This window comes from Sturnus vulgaris, chromosome 16 (assembly GCF_052056855.1).
Source record: "Sturnus vulgaris isolate bStuVul1 chromosome 16, bStuVul1.hap1, whole genome shotgun sequence".
NCBI classification, from domain to species: domain Eukaryota; kingdom Metazoa; phylum Chordata; class Aves; order Passeriformes; family Sturnidae; genus Sturnus; species Sturnus vulgaris.
In genome coordinates, this window is record NC_142258.1 from 5,550,731 (window position 1) to 5,575,963 (window position 25,233).

Below are 25,233 nucleotides of genomic sequence, written 5' to 3' on the forward strand. Positions count from 1 at the left end.
ATTCCACAGGCCTAAGTCTTTCAATTAGGATAAATCAGGAATAGTGCTAAAAGCAGTGGGCTACCACAGATGTAGGTGAACTGTTGACTTCCTTGGACTAATTTCATCCCCTCTGTGCACAGAAAAGAGCCTGTCATTGGACAGTAGAAATCAGCATTGCTCCATCTGGTTCACTGCAGCTGCCATGGAGCCAATTCCCTCAGCTGCCCCCTCCATGTCATATTTTACATCATAGGAAATGGGTTTGGTGCAACAACAGGACTGTTGCAGAGCTGTTTATCTTACATTGAGATTTCCCCAGGTGCCGTGGAGCAGACATACAATATCCAACATCTTCAAGCCATCAATTACACCCTCTCTCTCTCTCTCAGATGTATTTTGGCTCCCAACCATGCTGTCTGAGCAACTAAGCAGCCCCTGCAGCCATGTAGTGACCCCCAAACCAGCCCATTGCTGGCCAGAGGCAGGCAGAAAGGAAACTGAAAGTGTGTCCAGAGCACATGACGAGCTGGTGGTTGGAGAAGTTTTGTGGCAGCATGGCGGTGAGGGAGCAGTGATCAGCCCTAGGGTGTAGCAGAAATCTAAAAAAAAGAGGTTTTGGTCTGAACACCCCCCTTGTCCTCATTCTCCCCAATTCTGCTTCCCTGCAGGATCTCTGTGGTCTGGTTTGCATGGTGGTATCTGACTGTCAAATCATAGGAGCAAGGGGCTCTCTTTTTTTTTTTCACACTGGTAACACTGGGCTGCAATAGAATTAGCCACTATGCAAATGGAAAGAAACCCTGATCTGCAGATCACTCTGCAGTGAGACACTTTTAGAGGTGCACAATACTTTGTCTTCTTTGAGGGCTGCTGCAGGTGCAGAGCAGCTCTGCAGACACAGGACATCACAGTTCTTTTCCCACCTTCACATCATTTTCTCCTGCATTATCCTCTTCAGCTCAATCCACACATCCTAACCACATGTACTAGTCCCTGTTCCACACAAAAACAATCCCACAGGCTCCATACAGCAATTTGCTCAAAATAAGAGAAAGTTGGCATCAGTATTGGATTTTTGGTTCAAGACTTTTTAAATTGCCCTGATCTGAGCTCTCTGCTCTGTGGCATTCCTCCCTTCTAGCTATACCCACTCTTGATTTAACTGGATAACCCAGAAAACTCTTTTTTTTTTTTTTTTTTTTTTTTTTTTTTTTTTTTTTAAGAAAAACCTCTAGGATTGGTTTCTTCCTTTTTTCTTTTTTTTCTTTTGAACAGGAAACCAATACTGCAACGGAAATGAGCTGCTTTAACATAGGTGCGGGTGCCAGTGCTGCAGCTTGTTCAGCTGCAAGAGCTGCCTCCCCCGTGGTGCTGAGGAAGCCTATGGAATCCTGCCTGGTGTATCTGCTGCTCCAGAGTTTTGCTTGAATGCAGTTGCCGTGGCATGAATTATTGATATTTCTGTTCAGGTTTGCTGTTCACGCAGGAATCTGTAATGCTGCCCCACGTTGTGCTGGGAATGCGCTCCCGGGTCACATCAAGGGTTGTGTTTAACACCCTTTTACTTGCATGGCTGTGACATTGATTTAGCCTTTTCAGGGCTAGGGCTGCGAAATTAACTAAACCCCAGAATAAACAGCTCTTTCCTAACAAAGGGGTGAAAGGAGCTGATATGGAAGGGCAGGAGAAGGTATAGAGATGTCTGTGCATTTTCAGGGCGTCACCATAAAGATGATGGAAAGGTTTCCAGGAATTTCTGAGTGTTCTTTGCCCTGACCTCAGTATCTGGCATTTCCAGAGGCTGCCCTTGCTGCCAGTGTGCTTAGCATCTCGGGAGACTGCACTAATAACGTCCGTTTCTAAGGCAACAACCTTGTGATTTAGAAAAGACTGAGTTAAAAGTGTGTGTTGTTTATAAACAAACACATCTTACATATAAATATGTAAGTATTTACATGCATATGGATATGAATTTATGTCAGACCTCCAAGTCACTTAGCAGTGGAGAGACAGGAAGCATCTGAATGAGGGTGATGTATTGACAGCGACAGCACATCTCCTGACAGTTTGGTCAGAGATTTCACAAGAAGTGGGAGAAAATTCATTTAGACATTCCCTGAAAAGTGCTACCCACAGGAAAAGTGTGGGGCAAAGCTCAGAGGAGGGAACAGTCTGACATAGACAAGCCTGAGCAGTGATGCTCATCAGCCTCCAGCAGCCCTGCAGGGGTAACCTTTGCTCTTTACTCTGTGTGAGATATAAATTCAGATGCTGTCCCTGGTCTATGCCAGGAACCACAATCCTCAGGAGTCACTGTCCATCAGAAGAACCTCAGTGCCTGCCCTGGATCAACATTATGCCAACCAACACTGGGGCAATACCCAACCTCTTAACCTTGGATAAGCCAGGAGTAAATTTACAGGGATACCCTTGTACATGTGAGGTCAGCTCAAGCCTTTGATTTTCCATTGAACAAAAGTTTATCTTCATTTCTAGCTCATTCTCCAACTTTTCTCCCTGTCTCTCCACGTTCCCTCCACCCACGTGGGCTGTTTGTTTCCCTGTGTGAAGTCTGGAGTAATTGTGATGAGACTTAAATGCTGAGGATGCTGCTGATCGACCCTTGCTGGCCCTGCTCTCCTGCTCCGCCTGTCCTTTATGAAACTCCCCCCTCTCATCATTGATAACAGGCTCTGTTTTATTTGATTTTATTACAAGATATAAATTCCTGTCTGCAGCCCTGGCTTCCAGCACGCGGAGGAGAGAGAGGAATTGCCTAGCAACCAGGAGAACAAAAAATTAAGAGAATCAATAAGTCTTAATGGAAAGCTAAACAGAGACTTTCAAACCAAACCCCCCCCCTTGCTTCCAGTCCTGGCCCATGGTAAGTTAATGATGATGTGTGGCATCCTAGATATTGCATGAAGCATTCAGCAAATGCCTCTTCTGGAAAAGCCAGAGTGCAAATGAAAACCTGGCCTAACCTGGGCTTAGGTAAAGCTCTGATCCTGTAGCATTTACACTGTCAAGCTTGAACACAGCACAGGTGTGGAGGGTTAAGGTATTCTGCTGAGCTGGTTTCACTCTGAGGCTGTTAGAAGCCAGTGCTCCAGGTAAATGCTAGTGACTCAGAGGCTGACGAAGGTGAGGGTCTGGATGCAGCAGCTCAGTTTCCCCACAAAAGGTCTGTGAGGAGGATTATGCCTTTGGTTAGGACGGGAGTGAGTTTCCAGACATTATCAAGCTACGTGTGTAAAATCAGCAAACCCAGCACGATGAGTGACACTGGGTTGAGTCAGCACAGAACAGTCCAGCATCAGTTTAAAGCACTCAGAAATAAACCTGGATACAGTCACCTGTCTGACAGCACAAACCCAGAAGTCATTTAGGAAAAGCTATTCCAGGCAAAGGGAGCTTTGTAAATGTACCAGGCCATGACTCTGCCTGTATTTAAGGGGTTATTTTCTCCCACAAAGTGTTCTCAGGAACCTGAGATCCAAACATCCTCATGTTTGCAGGATCAAGATGATGGTTTGGTTTTGAAAGTTTTCCAGGCGCTACTGGAAATCTCCTCTTGCAGATGCTTTTGCACACCCTGAATCTCATGGGCAGCATGAATAGCATGAGCTGAGCTTAAAGGAGGGCTCTGCTTTGTTCGAGGAAACAGAGTTGGATGATTTAAATGGGGACTTGCTTTGCAAAACCAAAATTGTTTTTATAAGCAGAGATGTATGAACCACAAACAGGACATAGCAGCATCACAAGTGACCCATACGTGAGAAGGTGGTTCAGCAGGGGTTAAGGAAGCAGAGCTCTGAACCCTTCCTTGGCCAAAAGTTTCCCACATCCTGCCCCTGAGTGACACTTTAGTCTTTGCCTGGCAAAACAAGGAGTCTTGCCCCATAGACGGCATGAGATGTACAGTCAAGATGACACAGGGATGTTTTCCCCCCAATATTCCCTTGACATCATGGAGGTGTGAAAAACGTGGGAAGATGCTTGGAGGACAGTCCTGCCAAGACACAGACATGGAAGCTGGTGGTGATGTGCAAGGACAGCAGTGAAGAAGGCGTGTTTTGGAGGGCATAGTGAAACCTTCACAAGTACCCCCAAAAGCTGCCGATTGAGAGGGGCATCCCAAACGTGCACCTGCCAAGGTGCTTGAGTGGCAAGGGCCGGCCAGTGAGAGCTGGGGTTGCTGCCATCCGCCACCCCCCACCTGCGACAGCATCCCCTCCGCGGGCAGGAGTTAAACCGGGAGAGGCACCCCTGAGTGCGGGAGACAGCCGGCGGGCTGGGATGCCCTGAAGGTCGGGGACCAGCGCGGGGGTCGGGGCCGCTCGGGCGGCGCGCTGCCGCTGGAGGTCGCGGGCGAGTGGCGCGGGGAGCCGGCAGCGCCCGCTGGAAGCGGAACCGGCGGCACCGGGCGGCTCCGGCAGCGGTGGACGAGAGGCGCTCAGAGGAGGCAGGGCAGGGCAGGACAGAGCAGGGCAGGGCAGCACCGCCCCGGCGCGGCGCGTCCCGGCGGCCGGAGGCGCGTTCGGCGTGCGCGGGGCGAGCGGGGCCGAATGGAGCCGCCCGGGCGCCGCCCGCCTCGCCAGCGCCCCCCGCCCGCGCCATGAGGCTGCCGTAGCGCCTGGACCGAGCGCAGCCCCGCCGAGCCGCCCCCATGGCGAAGGAGAGGAGCAGGAAGGCGCTGGTGGAGCTGCTCCAGCGGCCGGGGAACGCGGCGTGCGCCGACTGCGCCGCCCCGGGTAAGGGCAGGGGAGGCGGGGGGCGCGGGCGGCGGCTGCACCTGCACCTGTCCGCAGCGCACGGCACGGCATGGCACAGCATGGCATGGCACAGCATAGCATAGCATGGCATGACACGGCACGGCATGGCACGGCACGGCAAGGCAGCGACGGGGCTCGGGGCTCTGCCCTCTCTGGGAGCGGCGGGGGTTGTGCCCCGCCGAGGGTGTGCCCGAGCCCCCTCCTCACCGCGGGGAGATGCAGCGGGGATGCTCCGGGGCTGGTGGGGGGATGCCGCGGTCCCCGCAGACCAGCCCCGGCCGAGGTTTCCCCAGTTCCCCCCACCCCGGGCCGGCTCCTCGGTGAGCGCTGATGTCATCCCGGCGGGTCCCCGCGGGCTGCAGCGCAGCCGGGGCCGGCACCGGGCGGTGCGGGCTCTGCCGGGGTGCCCTGCGCTGCGGGGGTGGCGTGTCCTTCGTGTCCCCTCGGCTGCTCCTGCCCTGTCAGCGAGCAAACACATGGGGACAACCGGAGGCAGCGCTGCGGACATCCTGCCCAACAACCTTTGCCCAGCTGCCATCGATGGGTGCCTGGGCTGCGCAGGGAGCGCGGATACAATGTCTGTACATGTCTTCGTGTGCGGAGGGGAGGAAATCTGGGCTGGGAATGTCTTCTTCGCCTTTTGGCTGGTGAATTTTTGGGGTCGGGCCATGATGCTGTTGCTGAGCAGAGTGTCTGCATGGGGTGGTGGGATCTGTCTTTGAGAACAATCTTAGAAAAATTGCAGAGCAAGTAACTTTCCTATTTTAAAAACGAAAAAAAAAAATTACCGTCCAGAAAAACCTAAATTTGTATTAGCTTGAGCAGGATGGCTCTGAGGAGGTGTAGAAAGGATGTCCTTCTTAGCCTCTGTCATTCTATAGGATAAAGAAAAACCCAACACTTCAGCTGAGCCCTATTTTCCCAGCTATTGAGTTGTTTAGGATGTCAAGATCTATTGGATACCGCTATCCAGCTCGTACCATTCCCAGTGGTTTTATATCCTTAATCTGCATCCCAGGACACTGCAGTTCACTTTCAGATGCGCTGTGTCCTCCGGTACCCAGCTGGAAAGGACAAAGAACTTTCGGCACAGCGTGAACGGCTTTGCAGCGCCGCGCTGCTCTGCCGGCTCCCACCCATCTGCTGCCGGCTGTTGCTGTCTGACTGTACCAGCCCACCTCGGAGCTGTCTTGCTGGGCACAGTTTAGGCTCCCCGAGTAGGTGTCTGCCTAAATTGTTCCTTCCTGGAGAAAACTTTACAAACCTGGGCCATTGAGACCAGCAGGGTGATTCTCCCTCACCCTATGGGTATAGAATATAAAGCCCCCCTAGGCAAAATGAGAAGTTTCTCAGCATCACCAGGGTGAGGATGGAGCTGTCAGTCAATAAAATAGCTCATATCAGGATAAGAAGGTTGTTGTTAAGAGCACCAGAAGGGCCTGTAAAACAACAAAACCATACTTTGGTTTTGGTGACATTTGCATACAGAGATGTCTTAGTAAATCTGAAAGTCAGAGAGGAGAATTTGGGCCAGTGTCTTTTGTAAGTCGAGATGTGCTATATTAATATCATTCAGCCTCTTCTGAACTCTCATGGCATTACTTCCTTAGGACCACCTCGCTGTTCATCAACCCAATTTCTTTAGTGACTACTTTGCTTCAGTTTCTTTGGCAAATGAGAGCTATTCATGGTGCTGTAATGTGTTCATCTGCCTGCGAGTGACAATAAACTTGAGATGCCCTGGGCTACTTAACATAAGATAATAACTTGTGTCTGTAGGTAGTATAGAAAATATTCAGCCTGAATTCAGTTATTCATCCTGGGCAGGTGTGGCAGGCCAGCTCTTTCTGGGGATGAGGTAATGCAGGAGAGGCAGGATAAGCATCCAGAGAGCCTCCAGAAAAGAGTGCAAGAACGTTCTTTGCTGAGAAGTGGGATCCACAGAAAGATAAAGATGACAGCTGGAACCAGGTGGGCAGCTGACACTGGAAAAGTACCAAAGCAGAGAAAATGAAGTGAGAAGGAAAGAAGAGGGAGGGTGGGGAATGAACAGAAGATGAGGGAAGCAGGGCAGATTTGTGCTTTCCCACATGTGAGTATCACTGTAGGGCTGATCTGGTACAGCTGGGGGGAAGCCAAAGATCAGGACTTGTTATTGCTGTTTTTCAGGTGGGTGAGTGCCTTTCTCCTGTTAGTACAGGATCCATGATAAGAGGGAGCCATTTAGCTCGGGGATGCTCATAACAAAGAATAGGATGGGCTGGGAAAATTCTCTGTTAGTCACTTTAATTTGTGTATTTGGAAGCCAGCTGGATTTTCTTTTTCTTTTGGAAATATTTGTTTGAGAAATCAGCCAGTCAGTGAAAGTTTGTTTTTTTCCTTCCCTGCTGTCAAAAAGGGTTATTTTCTTTTGTTGCTGCTTTGACATTTGGGAGAGGCTCAGTAGCCAGAGCCCTGAAGCCACAACTTGTCCCAGGTATTCTGTGTCCTGTCACAAACCCCTGGTGCAATGGAGCTCTCAGCTTGGCATCGTTGGGCTGAGCTGTGACCGTGCAAAAGTCAAAGTTGGAGGCATTGGGGAAGGCTTTTCCTCCAGGGGTGGGTAAATAACTTCATCCCCTGCAGGATCCTCCCATCTCCTTGGGGAGATCTGGGTACAACCTGCTGCTTGCCTGGGCTGGGCTCGAATTTGCCACTTAATCATGACTGAGGACGGTGGAAGTGGCCAAGCCCTGTAAGGCTGCCCTGTTCAAGATGTGTTTCCCTGGTCTGTGCACAGATTTGGATGTCTCAGATGGAGAGAACAGTCTTACAGGGCCCTGGCCATGACAGCTGGGAATGCAGAAAGGATGCTAAAGTAGAAAGTGAAAATCAGAGTGTAAAATAACTGAGAGACTACGTTTTTCACTTGCAGTTTTTTTGTGTTTGTAATTTTTGTTTTTTAGATTTCTAGTTAGGTTTTTATTAATTGCATTTTTGTAAAACCTAAAATTGCAAAGAACGGTTGTTTTGAATAAAAGATATTTTAGTTGTAAAAAATGTCATTGATCTGTAATGCACAATGAGACTGTTTTGGTTATATCTTCTGACTGAATTCTTGGGTAGGAGCCACTAATAAAGTTATTGGATGGGGCTTTGGGTCCTCTATCATTGCACACTTCTGTGTCCTGCATGTTTTTGAGGGTTTAAATCTGTGCTCACACAGTAAAGACAGCATGGTAAATACAGTCTTAAGCACAAACTGAGCAATGTTACTGAATTGCTGGTGTGTAATGGCTCTCTGTGCATTAGAATAATCTTTTTTTCTTCAAGACATATGTGGCAGTTCAGCCTTTTTTTTTTCCTAAATGATTCTTTGTCTCAGGCAATCTTTCCTCGCATCATAAGACGGATGGTTATCTCAGGGCATAACAAGACCTTGAGTATTTCTCTCTTTATTTTTCTATGACTTAGGCTCGTGTTTCCATGGAGTGAGAATTATTTTACATTGTAGGAGGACAGAGAGGCTCTGAAGACAGAAATGGAAATCCCATCAAAGCAATCCTGCAGTTTAAACCCTCCAGCAGCAGTTTACATGGCTTGTTATCATTTTATCTTTCTTATTTGGGATGGATTATTGGGACATGGATCCTGGCTAACATTGGCCTCTGTGCCTGAGGCCCAGAGGGGGTGAAGGATGGAGGAAGAGCAGAAGGCTCATGCTGGAGGGGAGTCTGGAATTGGAGCTTTGTGCTGCAGAGCCGAGCAGATCCCGTGTTCTGCTGTAACAGCGCATCTGAAAGCCTGAGGGTGCCTGAGGTGCTTGTAAACACCTTTTCCTTCTCAGTTCTACAGCAGGCGAAGCTTTTCCATTCCCTGGGTGTCACCAAGTGAGGGTGGTGATTAGAGGGAAACACCTGAGCGCTGGGGATTGCTTGGCTTGCTCAGCATTAAGATCAATCATTAACTGATGTCATCTCAGCCCTCTCCTTCCTCCCTCCCACCGCTGGTCCCAAAATCCCAGATGGGGAAGGGAGGGAGTCCTCGGGTCCTGCCAGGTGCTGCCATCTGCAGTGACTCTGCCCATCCCCTCGGGGATGATGGGGCTCTGCCTCGCAGCTCTTCCCACTCTCACCCCGCTGCCTCCCACTGGAAAGCTGTTCCGGAGCTCTGCTGCTCTAATGGCGTGAAACGGGATTTTCATCTTCCAGCTCCAAGTGGAAACTTGTTCCTGCACTTCCATTGTCCTCTCACTTAAATACTGAGGTTTTTTTTTTTTTTTTTTTTTTTTTTTTTTTTTTTTTTTTTTTTTTTTTTTTTTGGTTGGTTTTGGGTTTGTTTGGTTTTTTCGAGTTTTTTGTTTTTGTTTTTTTTTTTTTTTGTTTAGGTCAATGCCACTTTCTGCAGGAAAAAGGGCTTTTTGAAACAAAGGAGGTTTAATGTGATGGTGGTTTTTGTCCAGTCCTGGTGCCTGGACTGCAGCACAATCGTGGGCTGCTGGGACCTGCCAGCTGAATTAAAAGACCTTGGCAAGTTTAGTGCCTTCACTGAAAAATTTTCCTACTTAGAGAGGAGTGTTGGTAGGAGGTGGTTTGACTTCAGTATTAACTCTTTTATTGTTATTTTTCAACATGCATGACCAGGGTCTGTTTATTAACCTCCTAATCCTTCCCCAGAGTAAATAGCTACAGAACTTCAGTGCTGAACACGAGGTTCTCTGTCTTGGGCATGGAGGAAATCAGCAGCAGCAGCTGAGCAGCAAGCAGGAAAGGCTTTGTGCTTGTGTGGATCGCATTAAAATCACCCTGTATCAGTGAGTCACATTTCTAGTGCAGTGTAAAAAAGGTTTTGCCTGCCTGGAGAAGCCTCTTTATCATCTCAGACAGGAGAGGGTTCAGGAAAATCCATTGAATCTGCATCCCAGCTAAAGAGCAGCTCCCACCCAGCTGGTGTGGCAGGGATGCAGCAGGGCAGCTCCTTAAGGTTAGCCCATCATTTGTGTGCTGAAGAACGTGTTGAGGATGTGTGGCTGTGCATTGGTCGTCAGCATTGTGCTATAAGTAGTGATAAATGTAGTTTAAGGCAAAAGGTGGAGCAGGAGCATCCAAATTTTGGGACTCAGTTCTTGCTCTTGTCTACTTTGAGCCTGTTGCTGCTCTGCTTCATGGGATTTTACTTGTATTGATGGCACCCAGAGATTTTCAAACTGGAACCCTATGTTTATATTCTGGATACAGGAAATACTGATTATTCATTAAAAAAACAAATCCATTACCATTCAGCTTCCAATCTCTTTGATTTCTGTATGCTGTCATGTGTCTTATGTTGGTTTTTCTTGCATAATATTTTCTGTGTCTAGCCTTCATTTTTTTCTTTTTCCTTAAGTTCAGGAATGCTGGATTCAAGCTGTGGTGTTCATGGTTCACTGTGCTGGGTTTTCCTGAGGCTTATGGTGCTAAAAAGGGCTGGGTGGAGAAGTTAATTTCTGAATTTAGCTGTGTTGCCCAAGTGTTTTAGGTTTTTGGGTGCTTCTCTAATCTCTGGCTATGCCTTTGCTTACAGATGAATGAGATGGGAAAACACCAGCCCAGTGCCCTTCTCCTGAGTTTAGTTTAGCTTTCTTTGTTTCTTTAATTTTTAAAATTAAGCTGACTCACGTCTTTATTTTGAAAGGCATTATAATCTGTTTATAGGTTACCAGGAATCTCTACAACGTTGGGCAGTGAAAGCCTTTTAAAGCTGGAATTGGTCGTTCAGGATGAGTCTTTCTGCACTTCCAACAGTGTGTTTGGTTTAATGTTCCCATTGTTCCTCATTCATTTTTATTCCTTTTGGCTTGAAATAATGGAATAAAGTAATTTGTGTAGAACTTAGGCATGCTGGAGAGTTTTCATTAGACTTCACTGCTGTTTGCTCAAAATTCTGGAGGCTTAGGAAAAAAATCAACTTTTTTGAGCAATGCCCAAAAAGCCCAGATTATGACATATTGCCATTTCAGTGCACTTCTTTGGCACATGCCCAGACAGAATAATAAAATTACTGAGCTCTCAGTAACGTCCAGCATGGAGAAATGTCCCAGCTGTTGAAATGTCCAGCAGCAAAGTGGACTTCACCTATCTATGGACACCTCAACTTGCCAGCCATGCAGCCTGGGGTCATTGGCTCACTAAACTAATGGAACTGCCCCAAATTCACTGTTTTGTGTGAAGACACTTATGAAAATTTATTTTCATGTTTGATAAGGTGTTGTCTTATCTCTGGTGCAGTCACTTGAAGGGTTGGAGTCTATGATAAGCCGATCACTGGAGAATTTGTGCTGGAGGGCAGAGAGAGGGACCACGATGTGTTTGGGGAGCAGCACAGCCCCATACCCTGTAAAAGGCTTTGGAGAAGCCGTGGGTGCTGGCCCTGGCTGGCAATGCCTGGGGTCTGTCACCAGTCCCTGCAGAAGTCGTGGGGGTGTGGCAGGATCCTTGCTGGGTTTCTTCGAAAATGGTGTCACGAGTGCAGGGAGTGGGAGAGAAGGGGAAGCAGCGTTGGCAGAGCCCTCCAGAAGCTGGAGCTGGGGAATTCTCCACCCCCTGCTTCCTGTGCACAGGGAGGTCACAGGGGAGCACGAGCCCGAGGGCTCGCATGGCTCTGGAATCCTATGGTTTGTTCAGATGATGCTGAGAAATTCCTTTTGGCTTTCTACTAAAGCCTGGGAAAGGTTTGGGCTGTCTTGCTTGCTGTTAGATGTCCTCAGTCAGGAAAGCAAGAGCCATGAGAAATCCCAAATTATGGTAGCAATGGCCTTTCAGAGAGACTTGCCCTGGCAGATCAGTTTGTTCTGGGGGTTTTCACTACCCAGCAAATTTTTTGGATGGGGCTAAGTCAGTACCTGAAGCCTCTGAACTCTTCTCCTGCCTGGTGTTTCCTTTGGGACTAAACCCAGTTGCCAAATGTGGGTGGTTTTGGACTGTGACAGGAGAGCAGCACACAACCAGCTGAGCATCCACAGTCCTTCCACCCACCCTTGCCATGAAAGACATACTTCTAAAACCAGAAGAGCAGCAAGGAGGAAGTTGCTATTAATACCTGGCAGAGATGGGAATGGCTGGGGTCAGGTCTGGTGGGGCAGGTGAAATGTGCATCTCTGTCGTGGTGCTTCTTGAAATTTGCTGTGTGGGACCCTGGTGGTGTTGGATGGACACGGATTTGGGTCCAGGCAAGGAAATGCTGGAGGGAAGGTGACCAGGAGGAGATAGCTACTGGCTGTGGTTTATTGAACAAGCTGAGAACATCCCTGCTAAGGCTGGGTCACCACTCACCCCGTTGTCTCTGCTCCTCTGAAGGACTGTCACCTTCTGGCAGCCACACATGGGTGACCCTGTGTACATGATGTGATACAGGTGTGTGTATGTACCCTGTGATATAATCCAGCTTTTGTTTTCTTAATTAGACAAGGCTTGCCAAGCTGTGGGGCCGGGGGAGGCATGTTTAAGAGTCTGGTCTGAAGAAGATCCTGTTGGTGTGAGGAGAATGCATTAAAGCCCAGATGTGACTGAAGCCTGTTGCTTGAGGTGCTGTTTGCCCATGCCAAGAAGAGACAGCTTGGATATGAGCTGACCTGGTGGCCACTGGAGCTCGAGTCTCCTCCAGGATCTTCTTGCAGGATGTGTCCCCCTCCCAGGCTGGAGGAAGGTGTGCAGTCTCCTGGTCCTGTCACACACAGCAGTGCAGGCAGGGCAGGGCTTACCTCTTGGGGAGGACTTTGGAAGCCTGACTCCACAAAGCTGCAGACAACATGAAGAAATCCACCTGCATGCCTGAGATAAATCTGGTAACACTGAAGAGGCATTGGGGCTGCCAATAAAACATGTTTGATTGGCCAGTGCATACTTTGAAACCTGTTTCCCTGGGTTGGGCAGTGCTTTGATCACTTCTCATTACTTTGGGAGGGATTGAAGCTCGGTTTTCCTGGAGTGGCTGTGCTGAGCCCAGGGATCCAACTCCAAACTTTGGTGCCACAGCTTCCTCACCACTGCCACAGCTCTGTCCTCTGACCTTCTCACCATTCCATGTATCTGATCCTCTGCATTAAGGTCAGAGGTGGCTGTTTGATCACGAGACCCTGGTGCTTTCACCTTGCCTGACTTGCACCCTTTGGGACCCTTCAGCAGTGCTGATCATGGGGATGTTTTTGTGGCAGGAAGTTTGGAGGGCCCCAGACTTTGATTACAAACATGTTTGGATATGGGAGAGGACAACACAAAGAGTTAGAGCACAGAAATTGCCTGAGCATGCAAAACTCTTGGTTCTTGCTGCCAACCTACAGCCCAGTAACTGGCCACAGTCCTTGAGGTTGGAATGAGTGGTGGAGTGCATCATGTGGGATGGGGTGTGAAGCTGGAAGTGCTTGTGGAAGGAGCAGGGTGGGCAGCACCAGACCCTTGGATCTACCTGACTGGTTTTATACTTGCCAGGCTTCAGTTGTACTCACTGGGGTCTCAGATAAGGATGGGAGACCACGTGAAACAGAAACAAACCCCATCTTTGTGTCTGCTGGTGGCTGTTGGGACTTGTATCAGCTTGGGAATTTGCTCCCCTCTCCCATGTGGGCACTTAGTTGTGTCTGATGAGAATCCTCATTTAGTGCTGGGGTTTACATCTGAGCAGAGGCACCTCTGGAGAACTGAATTGGTTCCTTGGGTGTGCTGGGGGAGGCTGGTGGCAGCCCTTGGTTACCCCTCAGGAGCTGAGCTGCCCCATGCCAGCCTGCTCCCTGCACTGACACAGCCAGAGCATTAAATATGGATAAGGGGCAGAAAGCACATTCCCTGCCTTTTATAAATAATTGCTGTGCTGTGGGGAGTGAGGCTTCAGTGTAATTACAGTGGGGGAATAAACAGATGACGAGAAGGGAAGAGCTGCCCTTATCCCTGGACAGCCTGATGCCATGGGCTGGCTGAGGGGCTCCCAGCCCTGTGGGCTTGGGGAGGATGGAGGACTCAGTGTCTGACTGGGTGACCTGCAGTGAAGCTGTTTCTGCTGGGGCACAGCTGGGTCTGCAGGCACTGACATTTGCCTTGGAGTTCAAACAAAGATCCCTGTATTGGCTTTACTGGCGAGGCAGTGCCAGGGACACTGCTGGATGTGTCCTGCTCCTGGCCCCTGCCCTCCTCCAGTCCCTCTGCCTCCCTGCTTCAGGCAGTGCCTCTCCCAGGGAGGAATTTGGAGGCAAGGGACTCATGTTTACAGTGCTTTGTGTGAGATGTCAGCCCGGGGCTGTAAACAGTGCGTGGTTTTGCTCAGAGAAAGTACAGAGCTATCATTGGCAGCATTTTTCCATGGGAAATGGAAAGGGCTGGAAACCTCCTGGCATGGAGGGCTGGGCTGCTGGGAGCTGCAGCTGTGGGAGGAAAGTCTCTGTGTGGAGCACATGTAATAAATAAATTAAAAGGGAGCAGAACAGTGGCTTCCCCGAGCTGATGTAGCTTCTGTTCCACGCGGTTTGGGTGGAATTTCCTCATGAAAGAGGGATATTCCCCTCTTCTCTTCATGTGAGCATGGAGTGAGTTATGGAGATCTTGGGCACATGCAATTGTCTGTATATTTGGGTTTGGGGAATTACAGCTGCATTGGGGATTGCAGATCTGTGAATTGTAAGTCTAATTTGTATTCTTATCAATAGAAACATTTATTTTCCTTGTATATTTATCTGATGCCTTTAGAATCAGGGACATCAGACCTGGTGATTCCTGAACTCCTCTGCCCTGCCCTGTCTCTACCTCCTGCTGCCCTGAATCCAAAAAGATCACTCAAATGCAATTCCTTCTTTCCTTCTCACTTCCAGACCCGGACTGGGCATCCCACAGCCTCGGGATCTTCATCTGCTTGAATTGCTCAGGCATCCACCGCAACATTCCCCAGGTCAGCAAGGTGAAGTCAGTGCGCCTGGATGACTGGGATGATGCCCAGGTGGAGGTATGTGCACCTGGCGCTGGGAGCCAGGGGCTTTGGGGCTCTTCCCCTTCCTAAAGATGCCACAATAAATGCGATTTCAGAAAGCATGTCTAGATAATGAATGTGGGAATGATGCTGATTGAAACAGATCACCTGTCTCGTGAAGATTTGTGAGGGTTTACCCCACCCCTGTAAAAATGTCAGTGAAACAGCATTTAGAAATTACTAGTTCTTAATGAATTGTCTTCTCTTGTTTTTTACAATATCTCTAGTCTAGACTAGACTTCTGGTTTACCACCCCTGCCCAGCTCAGCTATTTCTGGCTTTGTTCCTCTTAAATTCACAGTTTGAAAACCAAACCCTCACAATATAAATTCTCTCTATTTCTGCCCCACCCCTGCCTAGGTTTGTGTGGTGCTGCTAAAGGCACTCAGGAAACCTTTCTGCTTTGACTGCTGGTGTCTTCAAAGGCATGAAGAACTCTACCAGTCATTGATTTCTGCCTTCTGTGTGTAGAGTTGAGGTTTTACTGAAAGCTGCACCTCATGGAGTTATGTGTTTTATGAGAATAGGCCTTAATTTTGCATGAATATTTCCCTCCCTGATATTTTTTGGGGGAATAGATTGAATATGTAAATGTGAGAAATTCAAAACCTTGACAATAATAATAAAAAAGCTTAGCTGCTTGTTATGTTTGTATGCTTGGCATTTGACACAAAACAAAATGTATTTAGCATGGCTACCTGGAAAAGAATGGGGTTTTTACACTTATAAAATGAATCTCAATAAATAAAATATATGAATCAGGAAATAAGTAGTTTTCTTTGCTGAGTTCTTAACTGGCCATTTGTGCATCAGAAGAAAAAGAGGGCTGTCAGGGAAGATAGAAACATTTCTTTATTTATTGATTGGAAAGGAGGGTTCTCAAGGCAGATAGAACTTTTATATATTTATTTGTTTATTTATTTATTTGTCTGTCACTTCAAGCTCCTTCCTGAGGTAGCTGCAATGACTTTGCAGAAACAAAATCCTCCTTTTGGCAGAAGTGATGTGGTCTGAAGCACAGGATGTGTTGTCAGAGGCTATCACCCTGCTGGAACTGTCACACATGGAGACTAAAAGCCAGTGTGAGCTTTTGTCCTCTGGTTACCTAATCCCCATGTTGGATTCCATCTGATTCCCATGCCTGTGAGGGGGAAATGCCACTGTGTGCCTCCTGCTCCTGCAGGTGGGACTGGGACCTGTCCTCAGCATCATTTTAAGCTGTAGGATCCCTCGCAATAATAACCAATATTTATTTCTGAGCCCTGGTTTGCAGGCACAGTTTTTACAGCAACCCTTCTGTGCACACTCCTGGGCAGACATCTCAGTAAGAGGACAGGTCCCCCATCCCAATGATTTTATTGCTCTGGAAAAGAGAATAAAGGAAAATACTGTTAACATTTTTAAAATTATTTCTGTTTTTTTCTCTTTTTACAGTTTATGGCCTCGAATGGAAACAATGTAGCAAAAGCAAAATATGAATCTAAAATGCCACCATTTTATTATAAACCAACGTATCTTGACTGCCAGTAAGTAAATACCTCTGCTGGTAAACAGCATTTATTTGTGCAGCTGCAGCCTCTGTAATATTTTAGTTTTAGCATAATACTTTTATTTTTTTTTAGCCACAATGGAGTTTTCATTTATAAAAGGTCCTGAAAATGTTTTTCCTTCTGCACGCATATGGTAGAGTTTATGCTACGCGTGGGATCTTATTTAATAAGTACAGTTGAGATGATGCAGGGGAGTCAATAGTTTGTCTATTCCCCAGACTCTTCCAAGTTTCTAAAGCTACAAGAATGCCAATTTCTACCCATTGATTTCCTCTGTCTTTTCAAATCCCCCTTCTGCATCAAAGCAGAACTTGCTAATCTGCTGTGTGAGATACTGGGTTATTTGTAATGCAAAAATACGGGGGTTTTGTTGGTTTTTTTTTTTACCTAGATGACAAATAATCTCCTTCATGAAGGCAGCTAAAAGTGGCCCCATACATTGTGGATAAACCTCCCCAGTGAGCTGGGGTGGACTTTGTGGAGCAAGAAGCTGAGCAGCCAGAATGTGCTGTACCAGCCAGGGTGCAAGGGGATGAACTGAATTTGGCTTTTAGGGTCCTGTCCTGCCGTGTACCAAGGTGTTTTTTTTATTTTTGTGTGAGTGGAGCTGCCTGGCCTGACAAGAAAAGAGCATGCATTTAGGCAGTGTTTTGAGCTCCAGAATCCCAGCAGTTTGGCTGTGCCTTTTTGAGACTTGTATATGCTTGTCATGTTGGTCTTGGAGAAGCAAGATTGGTGGGAGAAACTCCATTCTAGGGGATTTTGATTTTGTTTACTCCTAAGTCTCAGTTAAGGCTGCCTGTCTGATGCTCAGGTTCTTTCCCATGACCTGTCCCTGCCCAGGGAATGCAGAGCCCATGCTGGAGGAGCCTGGCAGGGAGCAGGGCAGGTCCCTCCAGCTTGGTCCTGAGATCTGGGTGCCAATGAAACCCTGAGAGACAGCAGGAGCTGCTCCCGCTCTCAGGCAGCTTGGAGAGCACGGGCATTTCCATTCCTGCTGCTGTGGGGCTGGTTCTGTGCTGGGCAGGTTCTGTGGCTTTGCTGCTGTGCTGTTCCCCTCCCTGCATCACTCTGGGGACCTCTGCCAGGCTCTGGCTCAGCTCCAGGCACTGTCCTCTAGGGCTGTGTGAGCTCACAGGGACCCTGCTGGGGCAGCCTCTCCATCCGCAGCCCTGCCAGGGCTGATGGGGTAGCACTGTGCTGGGCTGGGAACCTGCAAGGAGCTGGAGCAGGAGATTGAAAGGATTTTTTTGTTGTTTCTTTTTAGTTATTTACTGATTCATTGGGAGGATGAGGCGAGGCAAGGCCAGTCTTCCTGAGAGCAGCTGGAAGAGTAATTTCTGACCCTTTTCTGGTCCCAGCTTGTGCCTGTTCTGCATTGGGACAGTTACCAGCCTGCATGGCTGATTTCTGTGCTCAGCTTGGAGCTCTGCTCTTGTAGGGGTTCTCTGGACCAGCCCTGCTGGGTCCCTGCCATAACAGCAGGCTGCAATGGGATGGATGTGACCTCTCACAGGAGCAGACAATCTCCTGACACTGCTGCAGGATCAGCAGCTGTGGGCACATTACACCCTGGGAGTGTCTCAAGGATGCTGTGCCAGGTTGTATTTTTCTCTCTCTAGTTCAGGGCTCTCTGTGCCTCTCAACAGATGCATGCTAAACAAGTGCAGGGGAGTGCTGCTTTTTACAGGGATGTATATTTAGCTGTTCCCCGCCTCGCTGCAGTCCAGTCACTGCAATAGCATGAGCTGTTCCCAGCTCACAGCCCTGGGAAGCATTGCCATGGGTGACACCTCCATCCAGCACTGGCAATGATTCCAACCACGTTCTGCAGCATTGAGAGGTTTTGGTGTTTCTAATTCCAACAGCAGCACATGCTGGACGGCTGCAGTGCCTGGGCAGCTGTTTGTTCATTTGAAGCTTCTTAATTTTATAATGCTGTTTCTGGAATCCCTCTGCTTTGGTTGCACGAAGAATTGTGAAGTTCAGGGCTGCAGTGCCAGCTTGTCCTTTTTTCTTCTTGCCTACAATGTTGTGGTTGGCTCTTTGGGAAATTCATTATATTTGCCTGCTGCATTTGGCTTCTGTATCCTTCAGAAGCCCCATTGTGGCTTCCTGGTTCTGCATGATACTTGGCAAAGGTTAGAGAAGTTGGAGAGATGCTCTGGAATTGCCCAGGGAAAGTTTACCAGCTGTTCATAGACAAAAATATTACCAGACCCAAAAAAAAAAAAGTCCCTTTCTGTCCTTTCCTTTTACTTTCTCTGTCTGCCAGTACTGAGCCATGCCCCAGGGAGTGACCAGAGCAGCCAGCTCCTGTGCCTCTGGGGAGTCCCTAACAGTGAAATGAGTCCTAGGCTCTGGGATGTTCCTATACCACCACCAGGTTAGCCCAAAGAGCTTTGGGTGTGGAATTTAAGCCACAAAACCTCTCTTTGTATGGTCACAAGTGGTCATGGCCCAGCTTGGTACACCACAGCAGCAGAGGCAGAGCTGTGTTTTCTGGGGCAGATACATTGCAAGCACATGGCCAAATTTTGAGTCACCACTCAGCAGCAGGTACTCACTCTCGAGTAAAAGCAAAGGAAAAAGGCTTTGTTCAGTCTTTTACTTGGCTGAAAACTGATAGAAGAAAGTGAGATAATCCCTTATTGGACTTTTGCAGAACTGGAAGTACATCCCTGTCCCTGGCCAGTACTTATCATCATTTTCTGTTTCTTGGTTTGGGAATGCAGAGCCTCATCCTGTGGAATTGTGAATGAGCTGCAATGCTTTGCTCTGCTCCTCTCTCCATCCTTGGATAAGTGGGAGCTACATCTGCTCCTCATGCAGAGCAGTTTAAGGTACTGACTGTCAGCACAGAAAAATGGGGCAGAACGAGATGGCATGAGTTGTGCTGGGTACTTGTACCTGGAATGAGATGAGACATCAGAGAATGGTGCACATCTTGAGGAGTCATCCATGTACTCATCTAAAGAACAACAGTTACTAGCTGAAGTGGCTTTTTATATTGATTAAGATGTGCAGAGGGAAAATTGCCTTTTAGATCTCTGGAATTTTTTGTTTTTTAATCATTTGAAGTTTGGTACATTTGGCAGAGGAGCTGCCAAGCCCATCAGCTCAGTCTGGTGAGAAGGTCAGCATGGCCCCTCCTCTCCCAGGCATGGGGAGTAGTGGCAGTCAGGGGTGCAAACTTCTCAACACTTCCTCTGTCACCTCCTTTTGCCAGTACTTTGTAGATAATAAAAGCTTTATTACATAATGTCCAGAGGGGTACAACTGAGTTTTGCTCAGGCTCCTAGTTACTAATTTTTTCAGATTTTACATTCACATTTTCAGATTTTGCATTCACAGCTTTCAAAGGAGCCTGATGTCTTGGGTGTCAAGTTTGAGGTGCTGCAGTGTGGCCACTTTTAGTGGCTGCTCATCAGTTCATTCCCAAGTGGTGGAGCCTCCTGTGGTGGCTCAAATTGGGCACTCAGCCTTTGGAATTCTTTGAGTCACCCAAGTGCTGAGATCTGCCCAGTCCTTCAATCCTGACCAGCCACGGGGTTTTCTCTTCTTGTTTTCACTTTCTTTCTCTTCTGTTTTCTCTTTACGGCTTGTAAACCTGTTAATACATATTGATTCCTTTAATTTCCAAAGGAAATTGCTACAGGGTTAAGGTAGTACTGACAGAGGCTGTTTCCTACATGTTTTTAATTGGTGTTTAACCATTCTGAAAAATAGTGTTGGGGTGAACTGGACTGTGCGTGTAAAGCAATCAAACAAAAAAAAGGAACCAGTTAGCATTTTAATTGAGAATGTTGTGATTTTGCATACTCAGAATCTGTTTTAACTTCTCCAAATCCATAATGCAAGGGTTTTATGCCTTGAGAGCCAAACCCTTGTCTTTTTACTCTCCTCTGGCAGCCTGCTGGTCTTGGTAGGGGGATGGCACATCAATCTTCAGGCTCTACAAGCTGAGGTGATGCACAGAGAGCCTGGAAGAAGCCCCCCAGCTGACTCATGCCTCCACAAAGCTATTTAAAAGCAAGTCCTCACAGCAAGAACTTAGTAGATAGGAAAAGAGTGTGAAGCTAGACAGGCTTTTAGTCTATGCTGCAGTGGCTCTCCTTGCAGTCTGAGCAAAGAATTTGGACTCAGACTTAAAATTTCATTAAAGCAGTTGTTTGACAGAAACCTGGCATAGCTGCGTCCACCAAGCTGCCTGTGGAAAGCATGTTGGCTTTTGCTGGAAAAACCTCTGACAAATTCCAGAAGCTACAGATTTGGCTTCTGGAAATGGTATTTCTGGATGACATTCATTTCTTTTGTCTTTCTTGGACTTGATGGTGCCTCACAAGGATGCAGATAGACAGTGGTAGTGTGTGGTCTTTGATGTCTTTTTGGGCTACTTTCACCTCTGGCTGGGGTTTTGTTTCTCCGAAAAAGCCACAGTGGCCGTGCAAAATCTGTGGGTGTGCTCTGGAGTGCATCAGCCAGCCCAGCTGAGAGTCCTGGGAAAAAAATAAACTGGAGACTCTGAATTTGGCTGGCCAGCACCTCCTCCACACAGCACACTGAAGCCATGCAGCCACAGTTTGATATTAACCTGCTTGAGCAGCTTTTCCTGTGGTGGTTTTTGCTGTGAGCTTTGAGTAGGTGGGACACATAAAACTGCTCCAGTGGCTTCTTCTGGAACCTTCCTCGCTGGCCTCTGGGCAGAGCCCTTGTTTTTGTGTGGGTGAGCAGGAAAGCAAACAAGTGCCTCCAATGGTTTTGGCAGTGCTTTGGACCTGCTGCCTCCTCAGTGAAGCCCAGTCCTTTCCCATTTGGGGGATGAATTTTCCCTTCTGTTGGAAATATGGATTTCCTTAGCATTTTGTTTTCTTGGTAGGTTTTTTTGATTTGCCTCTAGAATTTTGATGAGTACAAGCACTTTTCTGTTCTAATTGCCAAAAAATGACAAGTTCCCTGTAACCAGCAGCCTGACAGACTTTAGGTGGGCTGTTAAAGCTTTTGGAGTTGATCCTGAAAGCTGTGCATCTCCGCAGTTTAGGAATGATGCACTTATATTTTTCTAACAAACACAAATAATATATTTGCTTATTTGCTACATTATCCCATCACCAGACATGCAGTAAAATACCAGGGGGCTGTTACTACAGTCGTTTGTGGCCACAGAACTCCTTTTGGAGTCAAAGGTGGATTTGGATGGAGGCTCCTGTGTTGTCTGCCCTGGATTATATACACACATACACACATCTAGAAAAGTATATTTCAACTAAAACACAGCAACAAATATTTCTGAAGCCCCTGTAGATGTACTTAAATTCAGGTCAGCAGTCTACTGAAAGTGGTGACTGTTTTCATACAATCCCTGTATGGTTTGAGGTCTTCTGGATGGTCCCTGCCTTCCAATTGCTCTCAGATCCTATAGATCCTATAGATCCCAGAATACATTCCTGCTCCTGTATGAATTCATCAGAGCTGTGCTCGTGAAACTGGGGCTTAGCACCAGCAGCTTTTTATGGCAGGATTGCATCTAGTCCATGACAGTGAATGGGGTCAAATCCCTGCTAAGCTTCTCTCTTGCAATGAAGGGAGATGGTGAACTCCTCGCTGTCCTAGTTGGGTTTTTGTTTTGGTTTCTTTTACTGGAGTTGTTCTGCTTTCCATAAATAACCACTGGAGCAGAAGCTGAAGCTGATCGCCTTGTGCTGAGTTGTCCAAGCTGTGGTCTGCTCTTGGTGCGTCCTGAGTTTTGGGAAATTATTGCTGAAAGAGTTTGGGTTTGTGATGACAAGGAAAGGGGAAGAATGTGTGAAGTGCCAGGAAGCTGCTGGGAAGGTTGCACAGCTGGATTCCCATGTGCTCTGGGTGTTGCCAGATGCTGAGAGGGGCCACTGGGAGCATTTTGCAGCTTCTCAGAGTTCCCCTTTGGGCTGGTGCCTGCTGGCTGCCCCGGGGTGCCCTCTTGCACAAGGGCTCTGCAGCCCCTGCAGGGAAGTGTTCCCCCAGGGATGAGCCCTGCAGAGTATCTGGTGTGTGATCTGCATCCTGCAGCAGAAGTGCTTCCCACTGCTGCACATGAATCTTAATTTATACTGTATTTAAACCCCCGTGCTGGAAGACTGAGTCTCAGAGCAGCTGCAGCTCCTGCTGAATCCACTGACGTCAGCTGGAGCCGAGGGTGGTGTGAATTTTCTTGCTCCCAGCTCGATCCCTAATCATCTTGTTGAAAAGGTCCAAGTTTGGCTTCAGTGGTAACAAGCTGTCTGCAGCAGCTGGCCAGGAAAAAATTTCAAGAAGGGTAGTAAATTCAAGTATTTGTGTTTGGCTTAGGATTAAATTTTGGTAGCTCTGCTTATTAATGACAGCATTATAGAGCAAGCATTTGGGTGCCACCTTTTGGGTCATCAGGCTTCAATGTTTGTGGATATCAGATCCAGAAAAGGCTGGACCCAGAAGAGCCCCCTTGGATGCTGGATGGGGTTTGAGCGACCCCATGGCAGGGGAGTTGGAATTAGATGAGCTTCAAGGTCCCTCCCAAGCCTTTCTATGATTGTACAAATTGCACCTGAACCTCCTGAGGATGGGCTGCACCCAGAGCAGAGCACAGGATGGAATTGAGCAGGATGGAATTGAGCAGAGGGGAATTGGGTGTTCAGAGTTCACAGTCAGGCTTGCAGGTGTGTAAGAGCTGAAGATCAGTGGTGGAAAGAGGAGCAGAAGGGGAGAGGCAGATTGGTGCATTGTTTCTATTACAGCAGGAGCTCACAGCTGGGTTTTGGGGGCAGGGGAGCAGTGATGCTCCCCAAGCCTTGGGGAGAAGGCTGGTGCCCCAACCAAGGACCTGACACAGTGGGAGGAATAAAATCTATGTAATTATTTCCTCCTTTATTGCTAGGAAACCAATCACAGTCACAGTTTTCATTGCATAGTGTCTTTCAGATTTACTGAATGTGTTTGCTGTACCTGTGGATGAATTTTCATAAACAATGTTGGTATGTTTATATTCTTTGAGCATTTCTGGGATGTGTCTGATGGAAAGAGACCATTTAGTTTGCATAATCAGCAAAAAAGAAAAGGTGATTAAGCATATGAACAGTTTCCATTGGCAGAGAAGCTGATGTGTTGAAATGTGATGGTTTTACAAAACACACCCAGTGCTGGGGATCTTTTACTGTCTCCAGTGTAGGCTGCTCCAAAATGTCTGCTGTGAAGCTGGGATAACACATGCCTTTATTTCTGAGTGTGATCTGCCTGCTTGGGCTATTTAGGGTTCTAGGGCAATTAAGAAATAAGTTCAGTTAAAAATGGTTTGAAGCAACTTCCAGCATCTTCTAGATCAAAGTTATTTCACTGGTTCAAGCACTCATGCTGAAATAAAATAGTGAAAAAAAGTTATAACCTTTGCAGTATTTTTTTTTCCCTTTTTGGAAATTGACATATTGGTGTAGAAATCAGTGGTATCATTTCAGTATTATAAGTAAAGGACTTTTTAATTATATTTGCTGCCATGTATCATAGATTGCTTTCTTAAACTTGGCAGTATGGGCTGTGACTTTGGAAGAGCTTGGCCAGATGGGTTTTCAGCATCTTCTGCTTGTGTGGTGATATCTTCAGGGCAATAATCTCTTTTGTGTTTAGTTGGGTGTTTTCATTTACTGACCCTGTTCACTGAAGAATGGTCTGAGGAAATTAGGTCTAAAATGGTTCATATACTGAGGGAATTTTTACAGAGGCTGATTGGGTGGGTGGGAACAGGCTGTTCTGCTACATCTGTGCATTTTTTAAAATAAGTTTCCAATAAAATTGGATGTACAGTGAAATGATTTATTGTTGTCCAACAGTAAGCAGAAGAAACTCTTGACTCCAGACTGTACAATGCAATTTTTGAAAGACTTCTAAATCACACTTATGCTTTGACTGAAGAATTAATGGTTCTGGTTTCTTTCTTAGTGTATCTTGGACCGTGTCTCCTTTCCTTTGTATTTTTTTTTCCAGACTACTGCGGGAACAGTGGATCAGAGCCAAATACGAACGAAAAGAATTCATCCACAGTGAGAAGCAGGAGCCTTATTCTGCAGGTAGTGAAAGACACTTTTGGCAGATAAGTTTTTTGATGTCCAGCACCTTCCATTTTCTTCCTCTCTGTTTATATGTTCTTTATGTTGATTATTTCCCACATGTCATTGAGTAAGTAAGTGTGGTCTTCTGCACAAGATCCCTCCTGGCATTCCCTGTATTTGATTTGGAATATTGGGAATTTGGATACCTGATGGAAACAAATCAGTTATCAAGTTTCTGTTGACAGGCTGTTCAGCAGGATCGAGTCAGAGCAAGCACCCTGGGTTTGCTTCTGGGAGCAGGAGGTGTGGGCCTGGATTGAAGATAAATGATGTTTGTGTCCTCGAGGTGACTTTTGCTTTGGAGAGATGAAGGAGCACAGTTAGCCTGCTTTGGGTGATGCTGGGTGTGTGTACAGTGTCCCTCACTATTCCAGGGATCTGTCACTGCCTTTGCACCATGCTGCAGGTGCCAGCAGTGGGACCTGGTCCCCCTGTAGCACTGTCAGTGTTCTGCAGTTGCAAAGGTGCAGCTCGTGTGACAGAGCTCATCTCAGAGCTCATTCCAGCAGGTGACAGTGGCCTTGCAAGGGGCTGGGATGGTAGAGCAGATTTTCTTGCAGAAGGGCAGGATTTGAAGAGGAGATACAGAGCTCGACTGTGTTTGTTGTGTGGCTGCACCAGCACGAAAGTGCATGAAATTAGCTGGGGATTTCTTTGCTATATGTAAGTGGCATTTAATTTATTCTGTGTATTAAGTAGTTGACACCAGCTATCTGCTTGGATGACTCTGGGATAATTTTATTAGCAAAGACCATGTTACAGATTAAAGGTTAAAATATTATTTTCATGATGCTTTTCAAGGCTAATCATATACAGGTAGCTCCAGCAGTTTGCTGTTAT

General features: G+C 47.3%; 1 protein-coding gene across 1 annotated transcript in view; it reads left to right on the plus strand.

Moving 5' to 3' along the window:
• Positions 1-4,343: 4,343 nt before the first annotated feature.
• Positions 4,344-25,233, plus strand: part of ADAP1 (ArfGAP with dual PH domains 1) — a 50,018-nt gene continuing 29,128 nt past the window's right edge. The window contains exons 1-4 of the mRNA XM_014869921.2: positions 4,344-4,736; positions 14,572-14,702; positions 16,161-16,252; positions 24,269-24,351. Coding sequence (XP_014725407.1) covers positions 4,652-4,736; positions 14,572-14,702; positions 16,161-16,252; positions 24,269-24,351 — 391 coding nt within the window. The 5' untranslated portion in view covers positions 4,344-4,651. The remainder of the gene's footprint in view (positions 4,737-14,571; positions 14,703-16,160; positions 16,253-24,268; positions 24,352-25,233) is intronic.